The 16,136-nt window shown below is 35.2% G+C and overlaps 1 protein-coding gene across 1 annotated transcript; it reads right to left on the bottom strand.

Moving 5' to 3' along the window:
• Positions 1-1,889: 1,889 nt before the first annotated feature.
• Positions 1,890-9,408, bottom strand: LOC142345940 (uncharacterized). Its single transcript, XM_075398406.1, has 2 exons — positions 9,228-9,408; positions 1,890-2,282 (listed from the first exon to the last, which is right to left on the bottom strand). The coding sequence occupies exons 1-2, from the start codon at positions 9,406-9,408 to the stop codon at positions 1,975-1,977; spliced, it is 489 nt and encodes a 162-aa protein (XP_075254521.1). The 3' UTR covers positions 1,890-1,974.
• Positions 9,409-16,136: the final 6,728 nt, after the last annotated feature.

Below are 16,136 nucleotides of genomic sequence, written 5' to 3' on the forward strand. Positions count from 1 at the left end.
TCTATAAAAATTGAAAGGTGTGCCCGTTGTCGTAGAAAAGCGAAACGATAAGAACTAAACTTTTCTAAGTTTTCTTCTTCAAATTTCTTCTACAGTGTTCAGTTGCACCTTAATTTTTGAGGAAACGCGAATTGAGGAAATCTGCCGAAAAATTGTTTGAGATGACAATGTTTCCGAACAAATAGATCCTCAATAGATCAATCCCCAAAATCCTCAATTTGTTTTTCAAATTTATTGATATGCTGAGTTTTATCAAGTTTTGACAATCTTGTCTCCTTTAGCCGGGAGGTTCAGGAAAATAGCTCTAAGTTGGCCAAAGAATTTAAACGTGGATAGATTCTCCGAAAACAACAATTTTCAAAGAGCCAGCCCACAGATTAAGATATTCGAGGCTTGAATGGCTTTCGTTACGCCGAAATGTACGGACTAAAGGCATCTATCTATCTTTACTACTCTTAGTTAACCTACGGCTGGATAACCAGCTGAGCACAACCAACCGAAATTACGCTTAGATTAACCGCGTATCATAGTCCGTCGCGCAGCTTCAAATATCAACAAAAAAACACTGCTGGGTCAGAACATGTGATCAAATTTTCTTATCTAATCCTGGTTGGTTTTTATACAAATTATCAGCTCAAGATGAGCAGTTTTTTAATCTTTTTTCGATCAGTAAGTTCGGCAATCAGATCAAATTGGAAGTTCTTCTCAGTGCTAAAAATCGGCTGAAAATATTGATTCTGTAATCATCGACAACATCAGAACCTGATTGCTTCAGTCAGATTGCAGAAAGTTCTAAAGCTGATCAAGAATTTTCAATCAATATTTGTAAATTTTTTTGCAAATTTTGACATCGGCAATGTTTTGGTTTTTCGTACCAAAATTTGCCTAATCCAATATTTTCAAATTCTTGAGCACTGAACAAGTTTATTGCCTGATTCATAAGCGTTTTTAGAAGTTAGATAGTACCTTAATTGGTTTTTGGTAGAAACAAAAATTGTTTGGTGAAAAAATTAGAATTTGAGGAAACTTGTCATGAGCGATTAAAAAAATGCTCCTTTCCTTGCAACCTCATATTTTTCGTATTGAATTTGTACTGCTCTTTAAAAAGCTATCCGTATATAACATTCTGAGAAAATGAAGGTGTAACTAGCAGTGCAAAATGAAACAACAACAATAAATAACTTCCTTCCAAAGAACAGCTTTCTTGAACTCGAAAAAAAAACAAAGAAATGATTGTTAAGATGCAAACAAATGGAGTTTCAATCAAGTAACCGATCAGTCAGTTTTTAATCAGATCAAATTAGAAACAGTGCCTTTTTAGCGCTAAAACTGACTACTCGTATAGATTTTTCAGCTTAAATTAAATTGATTCACGCTAATTCTTAAGAAAATTTGGTTTTAGAATTTCCTTCATAGCTCTTGTATTATGTTTTTAAATATCAAAAGATTGGTATTTGTAAAAATTAAAAATGGTGTGACTTAAGCAGCTGTAAGAAGACGGCTTAGATTGTGAACAGAAAAACAGGAGAGGGGGATCCCTTCAGTGGTAGCTAAAAACTCAATTCTGGGGCTTATCACTGTGACCTGATATACAAGTTACGTTAATCCTATGAAATGATTTGCACAAATTTGCGACTGATTGAGAACCGCGTAGATCTGGGACTTATCTGGGACCGATCGAGAACCGCGCAAATCTGGGACTGATCTGGGACCGATCGAGAACCGCGAGTTTCGAAATGATATTAGCTGACTCACGTAGGCTTTCTAGAAACGCAAACTTTTGCAGTTTTAAAATCTGCTACTATTTATAGAAAAATCCGGCGCTCTCTAGAATTTGACGCTGTACATATCTGGCGGATGCAGTGTTTTTGTGCCCCTATTACAAATTACATAACATTATACAGCACGTAAAAATAGCACTCGAGCCTGGAAGTTGTAAAAGATATATTATACTCCACTAAGCGATCTGGCGTCTCAAAGATTGCACGCGCGTGTTTCAATCGACGCAATAACCTGGGAGAAATTTGCTCTATCTTTGACGTCACATTTATCCTCAGTTTCATCCCAAGCTGTCATTTCCCCATCGGACACTAAGCAGTCATTGTACCCATCGCACAACCATTCATTGGGAATACACAGCTTGGGAAGGGCGTAGGAATCGTCATCGTATCCACACGAAAGAGTGGGACACAATTCTTCGAGGTCGAAGTACTCTTCCAGTTCTTCAGGGTAGCGATCTCTGATTGCGTTGATTGCGGCGGCTGTACGAGTCCCCAGATTGTCTGAAAAACGGACAATTCTCGCTCTGATCAATTGGTTCATGATCGGATCAAAACCGATGTATTCGCAGAATTAGAGCAGTTTCGGATCTATTCTGTCCCCCCACCAGTTTAGTGGGCAAAAAAGAGCATTTTTAGTCCCACCCCCATGCGCACGTGGTTTATTTTTTACATAGTGACGTGCTGTATAATATAACATAAGTTGTAATTAGGGGGCATAAAATTCACTGGGCGTGGGATGAAATAGATCCGCAGCTGCTTAGTCAATGAATAAGTTAAGTTGTGAATGTTAGGTGTAAACGAGATCACTTTTATATAAAGTTATGTCGAAGGAAACAAAATTTATAAATGTTCAAAATTTATTGTAGCGATACGTTATCTGAAGTTATTTTGTTTTTTGTAGTGGTGTTCTGGTTGTTAAATACTGAAAGCTGCGGGGAGGGGGTTTGCCGATTTTGCATCATGCCGAACCGGGGGTATGACAGGGGTCCTGCTTAGTCGAGAAGATAATTTACGGAATTATACTGTTGAGATCATTGAGTACTAATGAACGGGTAACTAGCCTTCATAAGACCATTGACCTGTTACCCTTTTTAAGTAATGGTTAAGTGACTCCGCTTGAAGTCACTGAGAACTTCTGGAGTTTATCGAGAACCGCGAAGCGGTTCGAGATATTAAGTCAGAATTTCGAAGTGAGTTCCGCAGAGTCACTTAACCATGCTTAAAAAACGAAACGCGCACGTTTTAAAATGACGAAAGTCAACGAAATCCAACTTCTGGCTAAGTAGCAACTTCTGGCATTTTGACTTCTGGCACTGCAGACTTTCGATATTTTAAAATGTACACGTGAGTGTTTTAAGAAAGAAAGAAGAAAGAATTTATTTCTTTACCAGCAATCACAAGTAACAGCAATCACAAAAAATAAACGTAAATATTGACTCGTACAAAAATGTGAACAGGCAACGGGGTATTTAAACACACACGCCCTGCCCTTAGAGACTCTGTAAACTACGCAGGAGGACTATTTCAACAGAGAAGTTCCTATGATCACAAAAACATAGAAAAATGAAGAAATGGAAAAAAACTTAAAAAATATTTCCGCTACATTCGACAAAAATTAACAGCAGCCTAATTAAAGCTCAAAAGTCGTTAAACCTACTGGAGGCATAAATTAGGCCTCTAAAATTTTTCGGTTTAAAAATTTTTAGTTTTTCAGAACAATTTTAGAGGGAAAAATTCAAAAAAATTTTGAAAAATTGCGATAACTCGGAAACTAGAAGGAATTGAGAGCTCATATTTTGTCACAAAGATCCCATTCCCAAAGTAGATTGGACAAAAATTAACAGCAGCCTAATTAAAGCTCAAAACTCGTTAAACCTACTGGAGGCATAAATTAGGCCTCTAAAATTTTTCGGTTTAAAAATTTTTCTTAGTTTTTCAGAACAATTTTAGCGGGAAAAATTCAAAAAAATTTTGAAAAATTGCAATAACTCGGAAACTAGAAGGAATTGAGAGCTCATATTTTTTTCACAAAGATCCCATTCCCAAAGTAGATTGGACAAAAATTAACAGCGGCCTAATTAAAGCTCAAAACTCGTTAAACCTACTGGAGGCATAAATTAGGCCTCCAAAATTTTTCGGTTTAAAAATTTTTCAAGTTTTTTAGAAGCAATTTTAGCGGGAAAAATTCAAAAAATTTTGAAAAATTGCAATAACTCGGAAACTAGAAGGAATTGAGAGCTCATATTTTGTCACAAAGATCCCATTCCCAAACTAGATGTCTGATTAATAGCCGCACAGCGATAGCTGGGGCTATTATTGGCCTTCTCTTGGTTTTTTTTTATTTCGTCGTCATGATTTTTGTTACGACCATATGACGTTACGGCCACTTTTTGTTCATTCGTTCATGCAATTTCAACTGAATTGCATGTGTGACGTCATTTTTCGCTCTTAGTGGAGCGAGTTTTTTTGTTCATGCGCGTGATTAAATTTTTGGTCACACTTGACTTACCTCACTCTCAAAAATGACTTCCTCAATTTGAAATTGACTTTTATTTACTTTAATTCAAAGAGATACGGTCAAATGGGTGTGTGTCACTCTAAATGAAGGTTATATGAGATCAGCTAATAGAGGCAGCAATAACTTATACAGATTTTTAATCAAAATAAAACAGATCAGTCTTCAATGAAAAGACGAATTTTTTTGGTCTGTATTTTTACTGTTTTTTTTAGACTGCCGATCTACGAATCTATTGCGGCTATTTTCTGGCAATCTGCCAGCTATGTTATTGTTTATCCAAGGCGTCGTTTTTTAGGATTTTCTAGAAAAATTATTCAAAGATGTATTTCACTTAATCATCGTTTTTAACGAAATGGACTTAAAAAAACTTATAAAATATTTTTGCTACAGTTGTCACAATTTAAGAGCAGCCTAATTATACCCCGTTAAACCTACTGGAGGCCTCCAAATTTTTTCAGAAGCAATTTTAGCGGGAAAAATTTTGAAAAAATTGAGATAACTCGGAAACTAGAAGGAATTGAGAGCTCAGTTTTTTTCCACAGAAATCCCATTCCCAAAGCAGATGTCTGATAGCATTTATCCAAGGGGTCGTTTTCTTTAGATTTTCCAAGGAAAATTATTCAACGATGTATTTCACTATATCATCATTATTAACCAAAAATGTATCCTTAAATTTATGATAAACTTTTTATAACTTTTTCATTTGATCCAATAATATTGTAGGGAAGAACATCGGCTTTACTCAATGCATTAAAGAGCTTCGAACCTCTGAACTTAACTGATCGTTTTTCAAACATTCGCTTACAAGACGGTTCCATTAGTAATGTTTTTGATGCACTTCGCGTAGGTCTCGATGGCGAAAACGAAAACAAAGAATTAAGGTAACTTTCACGATGTAATCCACTCAATGACTCAAAACTAGCTTCAATAACTCGTATATATGAAGCTGGTAGATGTTAAGTAAATTATTTTCAACAAAGATCTTATTAGCACTGTCGGATTTTTTTCTGAAATAAATGTAAATTTATTTTCTTTTGTAAATTGTAAATGGGCAACAGGTTGTTATAGCTGCTGCACCCATAGACTAGTATGCCATATTGGATAATAGAACTTACGCTCGTTTTATAATAATCAATGAGCTGGTTACGCGGGGCATAATGCCTAAGTTTTGAAATAATACCCCGTTGTTTAGAGAGTCTCGATTTCAGCACCGATAAATGAGAGACGAAGGAAAATTTGAAGTCAACTAAAATGCCGAGATTTTTACATACGGGCTCAATGGAAATGTACTTGTTATCAATATCAAACCTATTTTCGCTTGGCTTCAATTGCAATTGAATGGTCTTATTAATATTCAAACAAAGTTTATTAGCATCTAGCGAGTGTTTAACATTATCAATTTCTCCTTGCACGTCCTGGCAGTACTTATTAAGAAACGTAAGATTTGTATCATCTGCAAAAAGGAGGGCTTGAGCATGTTTACAATGAATTGGTAGGTCATTTATGTAGATAAGAAAAAGCAGGGGGCCTAGTATAGACCCTTGTGGTACTCAATGTTGTACTTTCAACCATTGCGAGGAATTGCAATTGACTTCTGCTCTTTGCATTCGGCTCCCGAGATAAGATTTCAACCAACACAAAACATTACCTCTTATTCCGTATCTATCCAATTTATAAAGTAAAATTGTGTGATCAAGTGTATCAAACGCTTTCCGTAGATCCAAAAAAAGCAGCTTATGTTCTTAACATTCCAGTTTTCCCTTATTTTCTCCGTTAATTCAACTAAAGCATCGATGGTACTATGCTTGTGTCGGAAGCCTAATTGACAGGGTGAGAGGAGCCCGAATCGCTCAAAAAAGTTGTATAACCTTGTATACATAGCACGTTCAAAAATTTTACTCCATACATTTAAAAGTGAAATAGGGCGATAGTTATTTTCTTCTAACTTACTACCTTCCTTGTGTAGAGGAAGTATCTTTGCATTCTTGAGCGATTCGGGGAAGAAGCCATGAGTGAAGGAACAATGTGTGTCATGAAGCGAACCGTAACAGGGGCTGATAATTTAATTATTATATTACTTAAGCCATCATCAGCAGATGATGCTTTGTGAGCCAAGCTATCAATGAGCTCCTGAACTTCAAACGTTGAGACCGTGTATAAATATAAAGACTTGTCATTGTCTGGAATGGGAATAGGAGGCACGTTGTTGATCGACTGAAGAATAGTATTGGGTACATTGACAAAATAATGATTGAACTTTTCTGCGACGTCACCGCGAGAGGGTGACTGGTTCGCTTCATAACAAGAGGATAGAATAGGAATTTTTTTTGAGTGCGTACTTCTGCCACTGATTTCTTTAAGTAAATGATAAGTTGTCTTGAATCACCAATGCAAGACTTAACCTTATCTGCATAGTAAGATTTTTTTTGGTTTTTTGTATGCGTTTTCGAAATTTTTACGCTGAATTTTGAAATTCGCCAGATAATCTGGATTATTGGGGTTACTTTTCCATTTTCTATGAGCTTTGTTACGCTTGATTTTAAGATTTTTCAAGGAATTAGGTCAACCATTATGTCAACCATTTAGGTTTGTTATTTGATTGGATTTAGTTTTCATTTTGCATTGGGGTAAACTTATCAAAGACCGTAATAAAACTCGAGTTAAAGATTTCAAAAGCAATGCTTGGATCACGACTACTTATTAAGGTCAGCTGTTGTCGGTGTTCATGCAGGAAGAGCTGTCTCCGAGATTCGTCATGAATAAATTTTGTATTTCGAAATTTACACTGAGCGTCAGTCTGATCGAGTTCGTTGACCAACCAACTAGCTAGAATAGGATAATGATCTGCGATGTTTTGATGAAACAAGATATTTGATTTAATTGAAGGAATATTTTGATAGATGAAATGATCTACGCAGGTTGATGAATGATCAGTCTCTCTAGTTGGACGATCCGAACTATCGAACAGACTGAAGCCGTTTGCATTTATAATATCGGAGTTGTTACTACTAATCAAATTCTGAGATTTTGCATCGATGTTAAAATCCCCACATATTATAAAAGGCATTGGGGCAGAAGTATTACCTTGCAGATATTCATCAAGTAACTCAATGAACTGGTTTTTGTTAGTTATAGGTTTACTGTAAATCACCAAGGTTTTAAATGTGTATGATTTGCTGTTGATTTCATTGCCTCCTCGAATCGAGTTTGCAAGGTTTTATTTATCGTCGCACTCTTTTGGACTTGAATTATCACCCCTCCGCCATACTTGTTACGATTTTTCACCTCAATGTTCGAGTATCCAGGCAAACAAAAATTAGAAGTATCATCATCATCATCTAAGTGTGTCTCCGTAAGGCATATGATTTTGGGAAGTGATTCAAGTCCATATATGAAAGATTCCAATTCCAGCAGTTTGTTCCTGATTGAGCGGATGTTTAAATGCAAAATAGATATTATCTTGGTGGCTTTAGATGTAGAGGGTTTGTCACGTGACGGTAGGGGTTTTTGGAGGGGTTCAAGAGACTTGTTAGTTATTGTTTGGGGGAAAACACCATTGAAACAGGCAAGAACGTCAGAGAGGGGGTAGTTGAGCACTGAGCCAATTTCAGACAACCCGAAAATTTTATAAAATCTAGTGTCGTTGTTCCACATGTAGTGCAGTACGCCTTCACGCACCCAGGCACTTGATGCGGTTGTCAGTTTTCATAATGTTCAAGCAGTTCAATCTGGGTCTGGTGATATCCTCGACCACACTAATATAATTCATGTCGTCCACCTCTGCTAGTTTCTTTTTTTGCAGAAGGTCCGGTTTTGCCACCCTTCTATTGAACTTCACAATGATAGGATTGCGTTTTACAGGCAGGCGGTGAGCAATTGAAATGTCTGAGGCCTCAACAACTGATTCGTCTCGATCAATGACTTCCAGTACTTTGTCAATAGTCTCATTGTACTCTTCGCGTGTTTTGCCCTCGTCCATCTTAAGATTGAAATTTTTTACATTATCTCGCCTGTTGTACGATTCGTGCACATCACTTTCCGACAGTGTTTTCAAGTAGCATCTATTTTCGAGGTCGACCATTTGTTTTGACTTGTTGTTTAAAAGTCGCCAGGGAATCTTAGACAGCACGTGCGATTGATGCTTCAAGTTGCTGTTGCATTTGAGCCATGATGTCGGGAATGGCATTTTTAATGGCATTTTGAATAATAGCTTCTAGGTTGGCGTCGGGGTTTTCGGTTACAGGACTCAATTCCGTACAGCCTCGCTTGGGCCCTTTTGCAACCGGAGTTCTTCCCAGATAGCTCAAAGGTGGAGGGATAGTTTGATACGCTTGGCTGTGGCTGTTTTGGTGTCCATTTGTTCTCATCATTGCCAACATGAAACTATTTAATAAGTTTATCACAACAATTAGGCTACCATTAGTTCTTAATCAAACTGTGTTCTGTGTGTCTGACATTTTTGTCTTGCTTTCACCGTGGTTTCATCTTCAGACTAACCGTTAGCGACCTTAGTTTTTTTACAGTACAAGGTTCAACAACCGCTCGTCAAAGGGTAATAGCTATACAATGTCTTCCCTCCCCCTCGGTTTTCTGGGCTTAGAGGGTTTTTAGAGAGCATAGAGTGAATACCCCCTCCCCTCGTTAACGTATTCTGGTTGAGGGTTATAATGGCGAAGAACCCTTATATAAACCACGGCTTTTGCTGCTGCTGGGGTTGAGTAGCGAATCATATTTCTTCTCCATTAGTTCTCTGCACCCCACCTCGCCCCTTTTTGGCTTGAATCTTTGGGTCTTTCCCATTATAGCCCCCATTATGGTATATTTACCATGATTGGGGGGCTATAGGTTATCTGACCACTAAGCTGGGGGGGGGCTATAATGGGAAATACCCGAATCTTTCTCTAATTCCCTCACACTTGAGAACTTACTTTCGAGTCCAAAGAGTGAGCTCAAGTCAGCATACTTTACGGCCTTGACAGCCGAAATGACGTTCTTATTGCACACAGTGACAGTTGGGAACTTAGTCTCCTGCTGTGACTGGACACTGACTACCAAATAGGGCTCCTGATTTTTATACTCGTCCACCAAATTCAGGCTCGTTTTCAACATTACTAGAAGAGTGGAGAGAATAATTCATAGGAACTGTTTCTCGCAACAAGAATCAACTCTGCTTTTTTATTAGGCATGTTTAATTGCTCTTGAACGAAGGTGGAGGCCCTTTTGGCAGTCGTTTGTCGTTTTATCCAAAAAAATATTTAAAACTTTAAAAATATTAAAAATAATATTAAAGTTAAAAACGTCGAAGCATGATAGATGTATAAATGTTCAAAATACTGATTCTGTTTGTTTATAATAAGCAATATTGACTTGATTTACACTGCCTGTTGAAGTTAATAAAAATGTCTATTGGAAATTTGGTTTTTATTACTAGTTTGACCCGTTTTGATTTTTCTAGCTGATAGTGCCAATTTCGCGATTGACTTCTTTTCGCCCCGATTTAACCACTCCTGAAATATTTCAATAATTTCAATGAGAAAGAAAGAAAGAATTTCGTTATTGTGATACAAATCAACAATAACCTAGGTGAGATAACAAGATTGTTAGGATCTGCTATTTCAATTTGGGCCTAATTACAAATCACTCACCATAGATAATGGATTATAAACCGAGCATCATTTATATTAAAATTCAGTGCATCTTGAACTGACAAACAATTGGAGTAAATTTAATATCGAGTTCTAAAGAAATTAATTCCATGACCAGAACAAATTATTTTTAATAAGATGATCCTGAGATTCACTGGTCATCCTTTTGAACTGGCTGTATAAGTTTCATTTTCATGTATCTTTGGTGGCTGATTTAATATAAATCTTGTTAGGTCAAAATTATTGACTAAATAGGAGGTTGGTTACTTGGATACAAAACTTGGTTTTTTTCTTCGCAAACGACGAATCAATTTCTGATGAAATAACACCAATTAACCTCAAGCTATTATCAAGTTTAGCACCTAGATACCGGATTGAAGAGTTATTGACCTCTTGTTTCCAAAAGGGTTCTTCTAACAATTTCATAACGGAACCTCTGGTTACCCTTACTCATGATTGTTTAAAGGAAAAAAGATTATTGCAAAAATCTTTGAGAGTGGATTATTTATAGCTTTCAAAAGAAAATAGAGAAGTTCACAAATGTGCTATTCATAAACGGATAGGATTGAATTGTTTGTAAATAAGTTGTTGCAGTTATAGCTTTTTCTGAATTGAATAAGCTTAATTATCTTCTTTTGTAACAGAGAGATAGTTCAAAGAGACGAGCAGCAGCAATAAAATAAAGCAGCATATTGCAAAATAGGAGCAAAATTAGTACGATAATTTCTAACAATTTCCTGCTATATACTGTCTGAGCTCAAAACCCATTCAATAATGCTTCCTGAGTCCTTCCATATTGTCAATATGTGCTCAAATGTGCGTTTTTTATCTAATTTTATTCCTAAGTAATTGCACACTGGTATATCGAAGTTCAGGAAAAATGTGTCTTCGGATAATGACTTGAGATTCATCTGAACTGTTTTATCTAGATTTAATACTGAATTGTTCCTTTCAAGTCAATCAGTGCTTGCTTCAAGATATGATTCAATGTCTATAGTAATACATCCTAACGATTCAATATTTGTATCATCAGCAACAAGAAGAATGTTAGAACGTTACAGAGGATTGTTATGTCATTGATTTAAATGAGGAACAATAACAGTCCTAAAATTGATCCTCTTTTATATCTTTTTTCCAAATATGATTTAAACCAATTCAAACAATTACTTCTGAGCCCGTATCTATCAAGTTATAGAGTGAGATATCGCGGTTAATTGTGTAAAAAACTTTTAATTAATTCTCAAAAGATCAAGAAAAAGCTTTAAAAGTTTGAGGAGCTCTGTCGTATTCTCATTAGGTTCAACTAATGACTCAACTGCACTTTGTTTAGACCTCAAGCCAAATTGTTTGCAGTAGAGGAACTGTCGTGATTCGAAGTAACAATAAATCTAATTGAAAATAACACGCTGATAAATTTTACTCCAGGCAATTAGAAGTAAAATTTTCCAAGTCATTTTTTAAAAATTTGCAATCTCCTTTTTGTAAAGGAAAAAACTTCTGATTTTGCCAGTTCTTTAATTTCAATTGATTCCACTCTGCCTGAAAAATTGATTAAGAAGACTAAGTTCTGTATGATAAATTCCACAGATTATAATTAGAACACTTTTTATTGGATCATCGCCTGACAACAATTTGTTGTCAAGCTCCGCCACATTTTGTAGCACTTCGAATTTAGTTGTTTGATGAAAAAAGCACATAGAGGCTTGCTGTGATGGAAAATTGGGGGAAAAGGCTTTGTTGGGTTTTTAATTATGTTCTATCGATTGGTAGTGAAAAAACACTTAAAAGATTCGCATTATCAACATCTTTTGGTTCTTTTTAGTTATTAAAGCATGTGCTAAGAAGTGGTATTTTGGAGGAGTTTGAGGTTTTGCCTTTTAGCTCATTAAGTTGTGTGTCGTTGAAAGTCGGTCGCGAATTTTCTAACCACGATTTAAAATTATCTTTTTTGCCCTTGTGATTTCTCCCTGAAGTAGATGTCTTCTCTAAACTGCTAAAGTCGTTTCATTTTTTTTCACTTCTTCATTTTCAGTGTGCCTCATTTTGTTTGCTTTTTAGATTCTTTAAGCGTTTACTAAAACAAAGGATGGGGCATTTTGGATTTGTTCTTTGCATTTCTTATTGGCGCAATGACATCAGTTACTTCGAGAAAAAGTTGAGAACTTGCTCAAAGCCGAGCAAGGTTAATTCTTTTGGTATATGAGATATTCATTAGATTGAACATGTTGTAGCATAATTTTTTTTCAGGTACAAGACAAGGGCTTTTGTAAAAATTAATATCAAGATTAAACTTTTCTACTATTTTCATGTACAATTTTTGTTGACAGAATTATTTTAACTGGATAATGATCAGCAATACCTTGTTGTTCAAGCACTTCTTCTTTTTCGTTGAATAAGTTTTGATATAATGGGGCATGTCGAGGCATGTGTTTGAAATCAATGTTACTCGTGTTCGTACAAGGGGTTGTATATCAAAATGATTTACCTCAATGCAGTTTCAATAGTTTTGAATTTTTCGGTTTTTTTGAGTTTATGTCGAGGTTCATATCCCCACAAACGATCAATGGTTGATCTTGTGTTTTTTTTCTGAAAATCAGTCGAGTTTTTCACCCTGCTGAACCCGAATTGTTTCAACACTATGTCTTTTTACTCAGTGAATGATAATAACTTTCTAACGTTTTAACCCAACGCATTGTCTCCCAACCCTCTGTTTCCATAATTTTGATTATTATTTGTATCATCATGAAAAATTATAATCGGGGTTAAATGATTGATGGTGATGAATTATGGAAGGTGATCAGGTGGAGCGCCAGAAATGTGACAGCTTTTGACTAGTTTTTTCAAAGGTGCTTCCCTTTAGCTGATAATGAGGTCAGTATTTCCAGGGATACGCAACGAGCAAACAGGATGATAGCTGTAAGAACTGTTCGCTTGAGATTAATATTCTGATGTTTTTCCTTTTTTTCGTTGACTAAAATATACATGTGTTCAACTATTTCGAACTTTTAAGAATATTAAGCGTTTTAACTTGGTTATGAAACATTTAGTTCTTTTTAACATCAGGTTGTTGAAAGATAACATTTTGCAATCGTCTGGAAATTTTCTTCTCATAACTTTTTCCCCTTTTAAGTTCGAAGCCTTTTTCTCAGTGGAAGATTGTTTCTTAGTCTTGTGGTGTTTTATTCTTTTCGTTTCAGCACCTACTCACAGTCGTCTGTTTTTTGCATAGAATAAATAAATCATGTGAACGACGCCAAATACGCGGAAACGTTTGGACTGTTAAGTTATTTGGTTTTTACTGAAAATTAACTTTTTGTGAGTCTCTCTTAATCTTCTTCTTTTCACCCCGATTTACACCCCATTTTTAATATCATTTCTTTTATCACCTGCATCAGTATACTCCGTAAAATTTTCAGTCAACCCCAAACCTCTGTTTATCCAATTTTTATCGTAAATTATACCACCATGAAGAAATATAATCGCGGTTAAATGATAGGGGGTGAAATTAATGAGGGCGGGATGTGATCAATGTGATAGCTTCTGACTAGGTTTTAAAAGTGCTTTCGTTTTACAGATATTTTCCACCGATACTCAAGTAAGTTGAAAAAAGGTTGATAACATTTAAAAAATGAGCAAAAAAGATGGAAGATGTAAGAACTGTTCGCTTGATACGTACACAAATAACTTTCTGATGTTTTTGACGTTGACAAAAAATATGCGTTTGTTCAATTATTGCAACCTTTTAAGCATATTAATGAGGTCAACATGAGTTCAACAGGATGAACTCGTTTCAAATGTGGTTCTTAGAAGACAAAGCTTTTAGTGCAAGATAACCATTTGTAATTGTCTGGAGAATTTTCTGCTTATAATTTTTGTTTCTTTTTTACAATTTTAATAATTTTTTAATTATTTTTAATAATTTTTAAATTATTTTTCAAATTGAGAGTATTGCATACTAATGACTTTTTTCTCAATGAAAGATTACAAACAAATACCTAAATTGCTAACGCAAAATTGCTGCTATTGGATACTGAGGCACTTGAAAAGTATTTTGCATTTGCAAATAAATCTTGTTCGAAAAAAAACTGTCACAGAGATTCTTTTGGATTAGAGATTCTTTTAATGCGAATAATAGATACCTAAAATGAGCGGAAACGTGCTACAAGACTTGTAACCTATTTTACGATTTGAAAGTTCTTTTATTTCGCAAAATTGGGCAAACCCTTTTTCCGAAAAGTAAGATACAAAGGATGTCTCCTAATTTCGTTCATTTTATGTATCTATTCTTCGAGCGATTTTTACTAAGGCGGAAATTTTGGGGTATACCTCTGCGGTGTAATGGTGAATCATCGCCGCTCAAGCTTTCAGTTTACAATTAGAATAAACCACTCAAACGTAGTTATTGTTACCAGGCCGCCAGCGATCTATTTCTCGGATACCAGGGATATATTCCGAGTCAAAGCGAAGCATTTTTTTGAAAATTTTATTTAGGAAGAAACAGATCCCAATAATCCCAGCAATGTAGATCCCTGTCCATAATACTTCTTCTCTTTTCCATTTTGCGGTCAGTTGGGGTGCCAAAAGATCACGTGAATGAAGCCACGTCTGCTTCAGTTGAAATTTCATCCTACTACTTAGATCTTTTAATTCGTTAGCATCCGTAGTTTGACCCATTACTGCTTCACAAACTGTTTCCTTTTTCTGTTTTTTTTTACTTGAACTAATTTTTTTCCAGGAGCCTTTTTGAACATGCGCGATATTTCGTCCTTATTTTAACAATGGTCTAGATAGTTCCGTAAGAGGTGGGAGTAGCCCTTATAATATGTATATAATACCATTATAATAAATATTTTTGATTGTGCAAAATTGCAACAGAGCAGTATTAGGCTGTTAGTCTACGATGCATTAACAGTAGCCTGTTCTCAGCTGTACTTTTTCTATTATAATAGTTTAAAATATCTATTAAAGGTTGCCAGACTCTACCGTAGAAAAGGAAACAGTTGCCTTTTTCAAGAAGCTCCGTTTGCTGTTGTTTGTTCAGGTTCTTATCTGGGAAATTATTTTTCGGCTCAATTAAATTGGGAAGCGGCGTCAGTTTGTTGTCCATTGAATTCTTGTAACTAATAATAATTTTTAATTTCGCTTAATTTTAGTTAATTTTTGTGAATTAATATGATAATAATATTAATGTATTTTCGTTGAAAAATTTATTATTTTGTTATTTCAATTTTTTGGGCATCGGAATTCTAAAGAATTGAAATAATATTTTCGTTGATAATTTCAAAGTATTGAATGTGTTGACAAAATATGCTTTGTTGATAAAATCTGAATTCCTGGCGTAAAAAGAATGCTGTTGATTTTCGGCATATGTAAACGATGTTCCGAAATCTGACATCTAATTATTGGTGAAGATTTATGATTATAATTCTACGGCTTTGATGCAAAATTTAGTGCTCATTTTGTTATTTCTATTGTTATTTAAGAGTGCATATTCGTAAAATGTGGAGTTTCTCGTGAAGGTAAGTTATAATTAATTGGAATTAATAATTGATGCTCTTTTTGTTGATTGCCTTGAATAAATAGCGTGCGATTACGCGTTTTTCATATAAATTTTTATTCTCTATCGTTTTGTTTTTGATAGCTTTTTATCACTCAATATGCAAATAATGTTTACCCGCTAGAATTTGGTCTCAAAATAAGCTCCAGACAAATTTTCTGATAATTGGAAATCAAAAACGAAGAAAAAAAGTGTTAGTCGGTAACCAAAGCAATAAAAGAATTAAATTTCGAATTTGTTGCTTTTTGCTAGCGTAATTTGTCTTAATACAACAACGTTATTAGTTATACAATATATGCTTACAATAGGTTAACCGGATATTAATCACCGTTTTAGTCTGGGAATAATGTTTATCGTTCAATGAAAATTGTTAGTTGGAAAAGTTTATGCTTTTTCTGTTGTAATATGAAACTATGGAAACTAGCCACGAACTTTTTTCCCAACCATTTATGGCATAGGGCACTGAAAATAGTAAATTTTGAACCAAAACGAAGAACGTTTTGCTATTTCAATTTGAAAAGCAGTTGATTTTAACATAATTGTCGTGGAAGACTTTGATAGAAATTGAGTAGCTCTTGAAAGAGTTTTATTAAATCATGTTTTAGCTACGGAATCAAAACGTTGTTACTATCATG

This window comes from Convolutriloba macropyga, chromosome 9 (assembly GCF_964194025.1).
Source record: "Convolutriloba macropyga chromosome 9, txConMacr16.3, whole genome shotgun sequence".
NCBI lineage: Eukaryota > Metazoa > Xenacoelomorpha > Acoela > Convolutidae > Convolutriloba > Convolutriloba macropyga.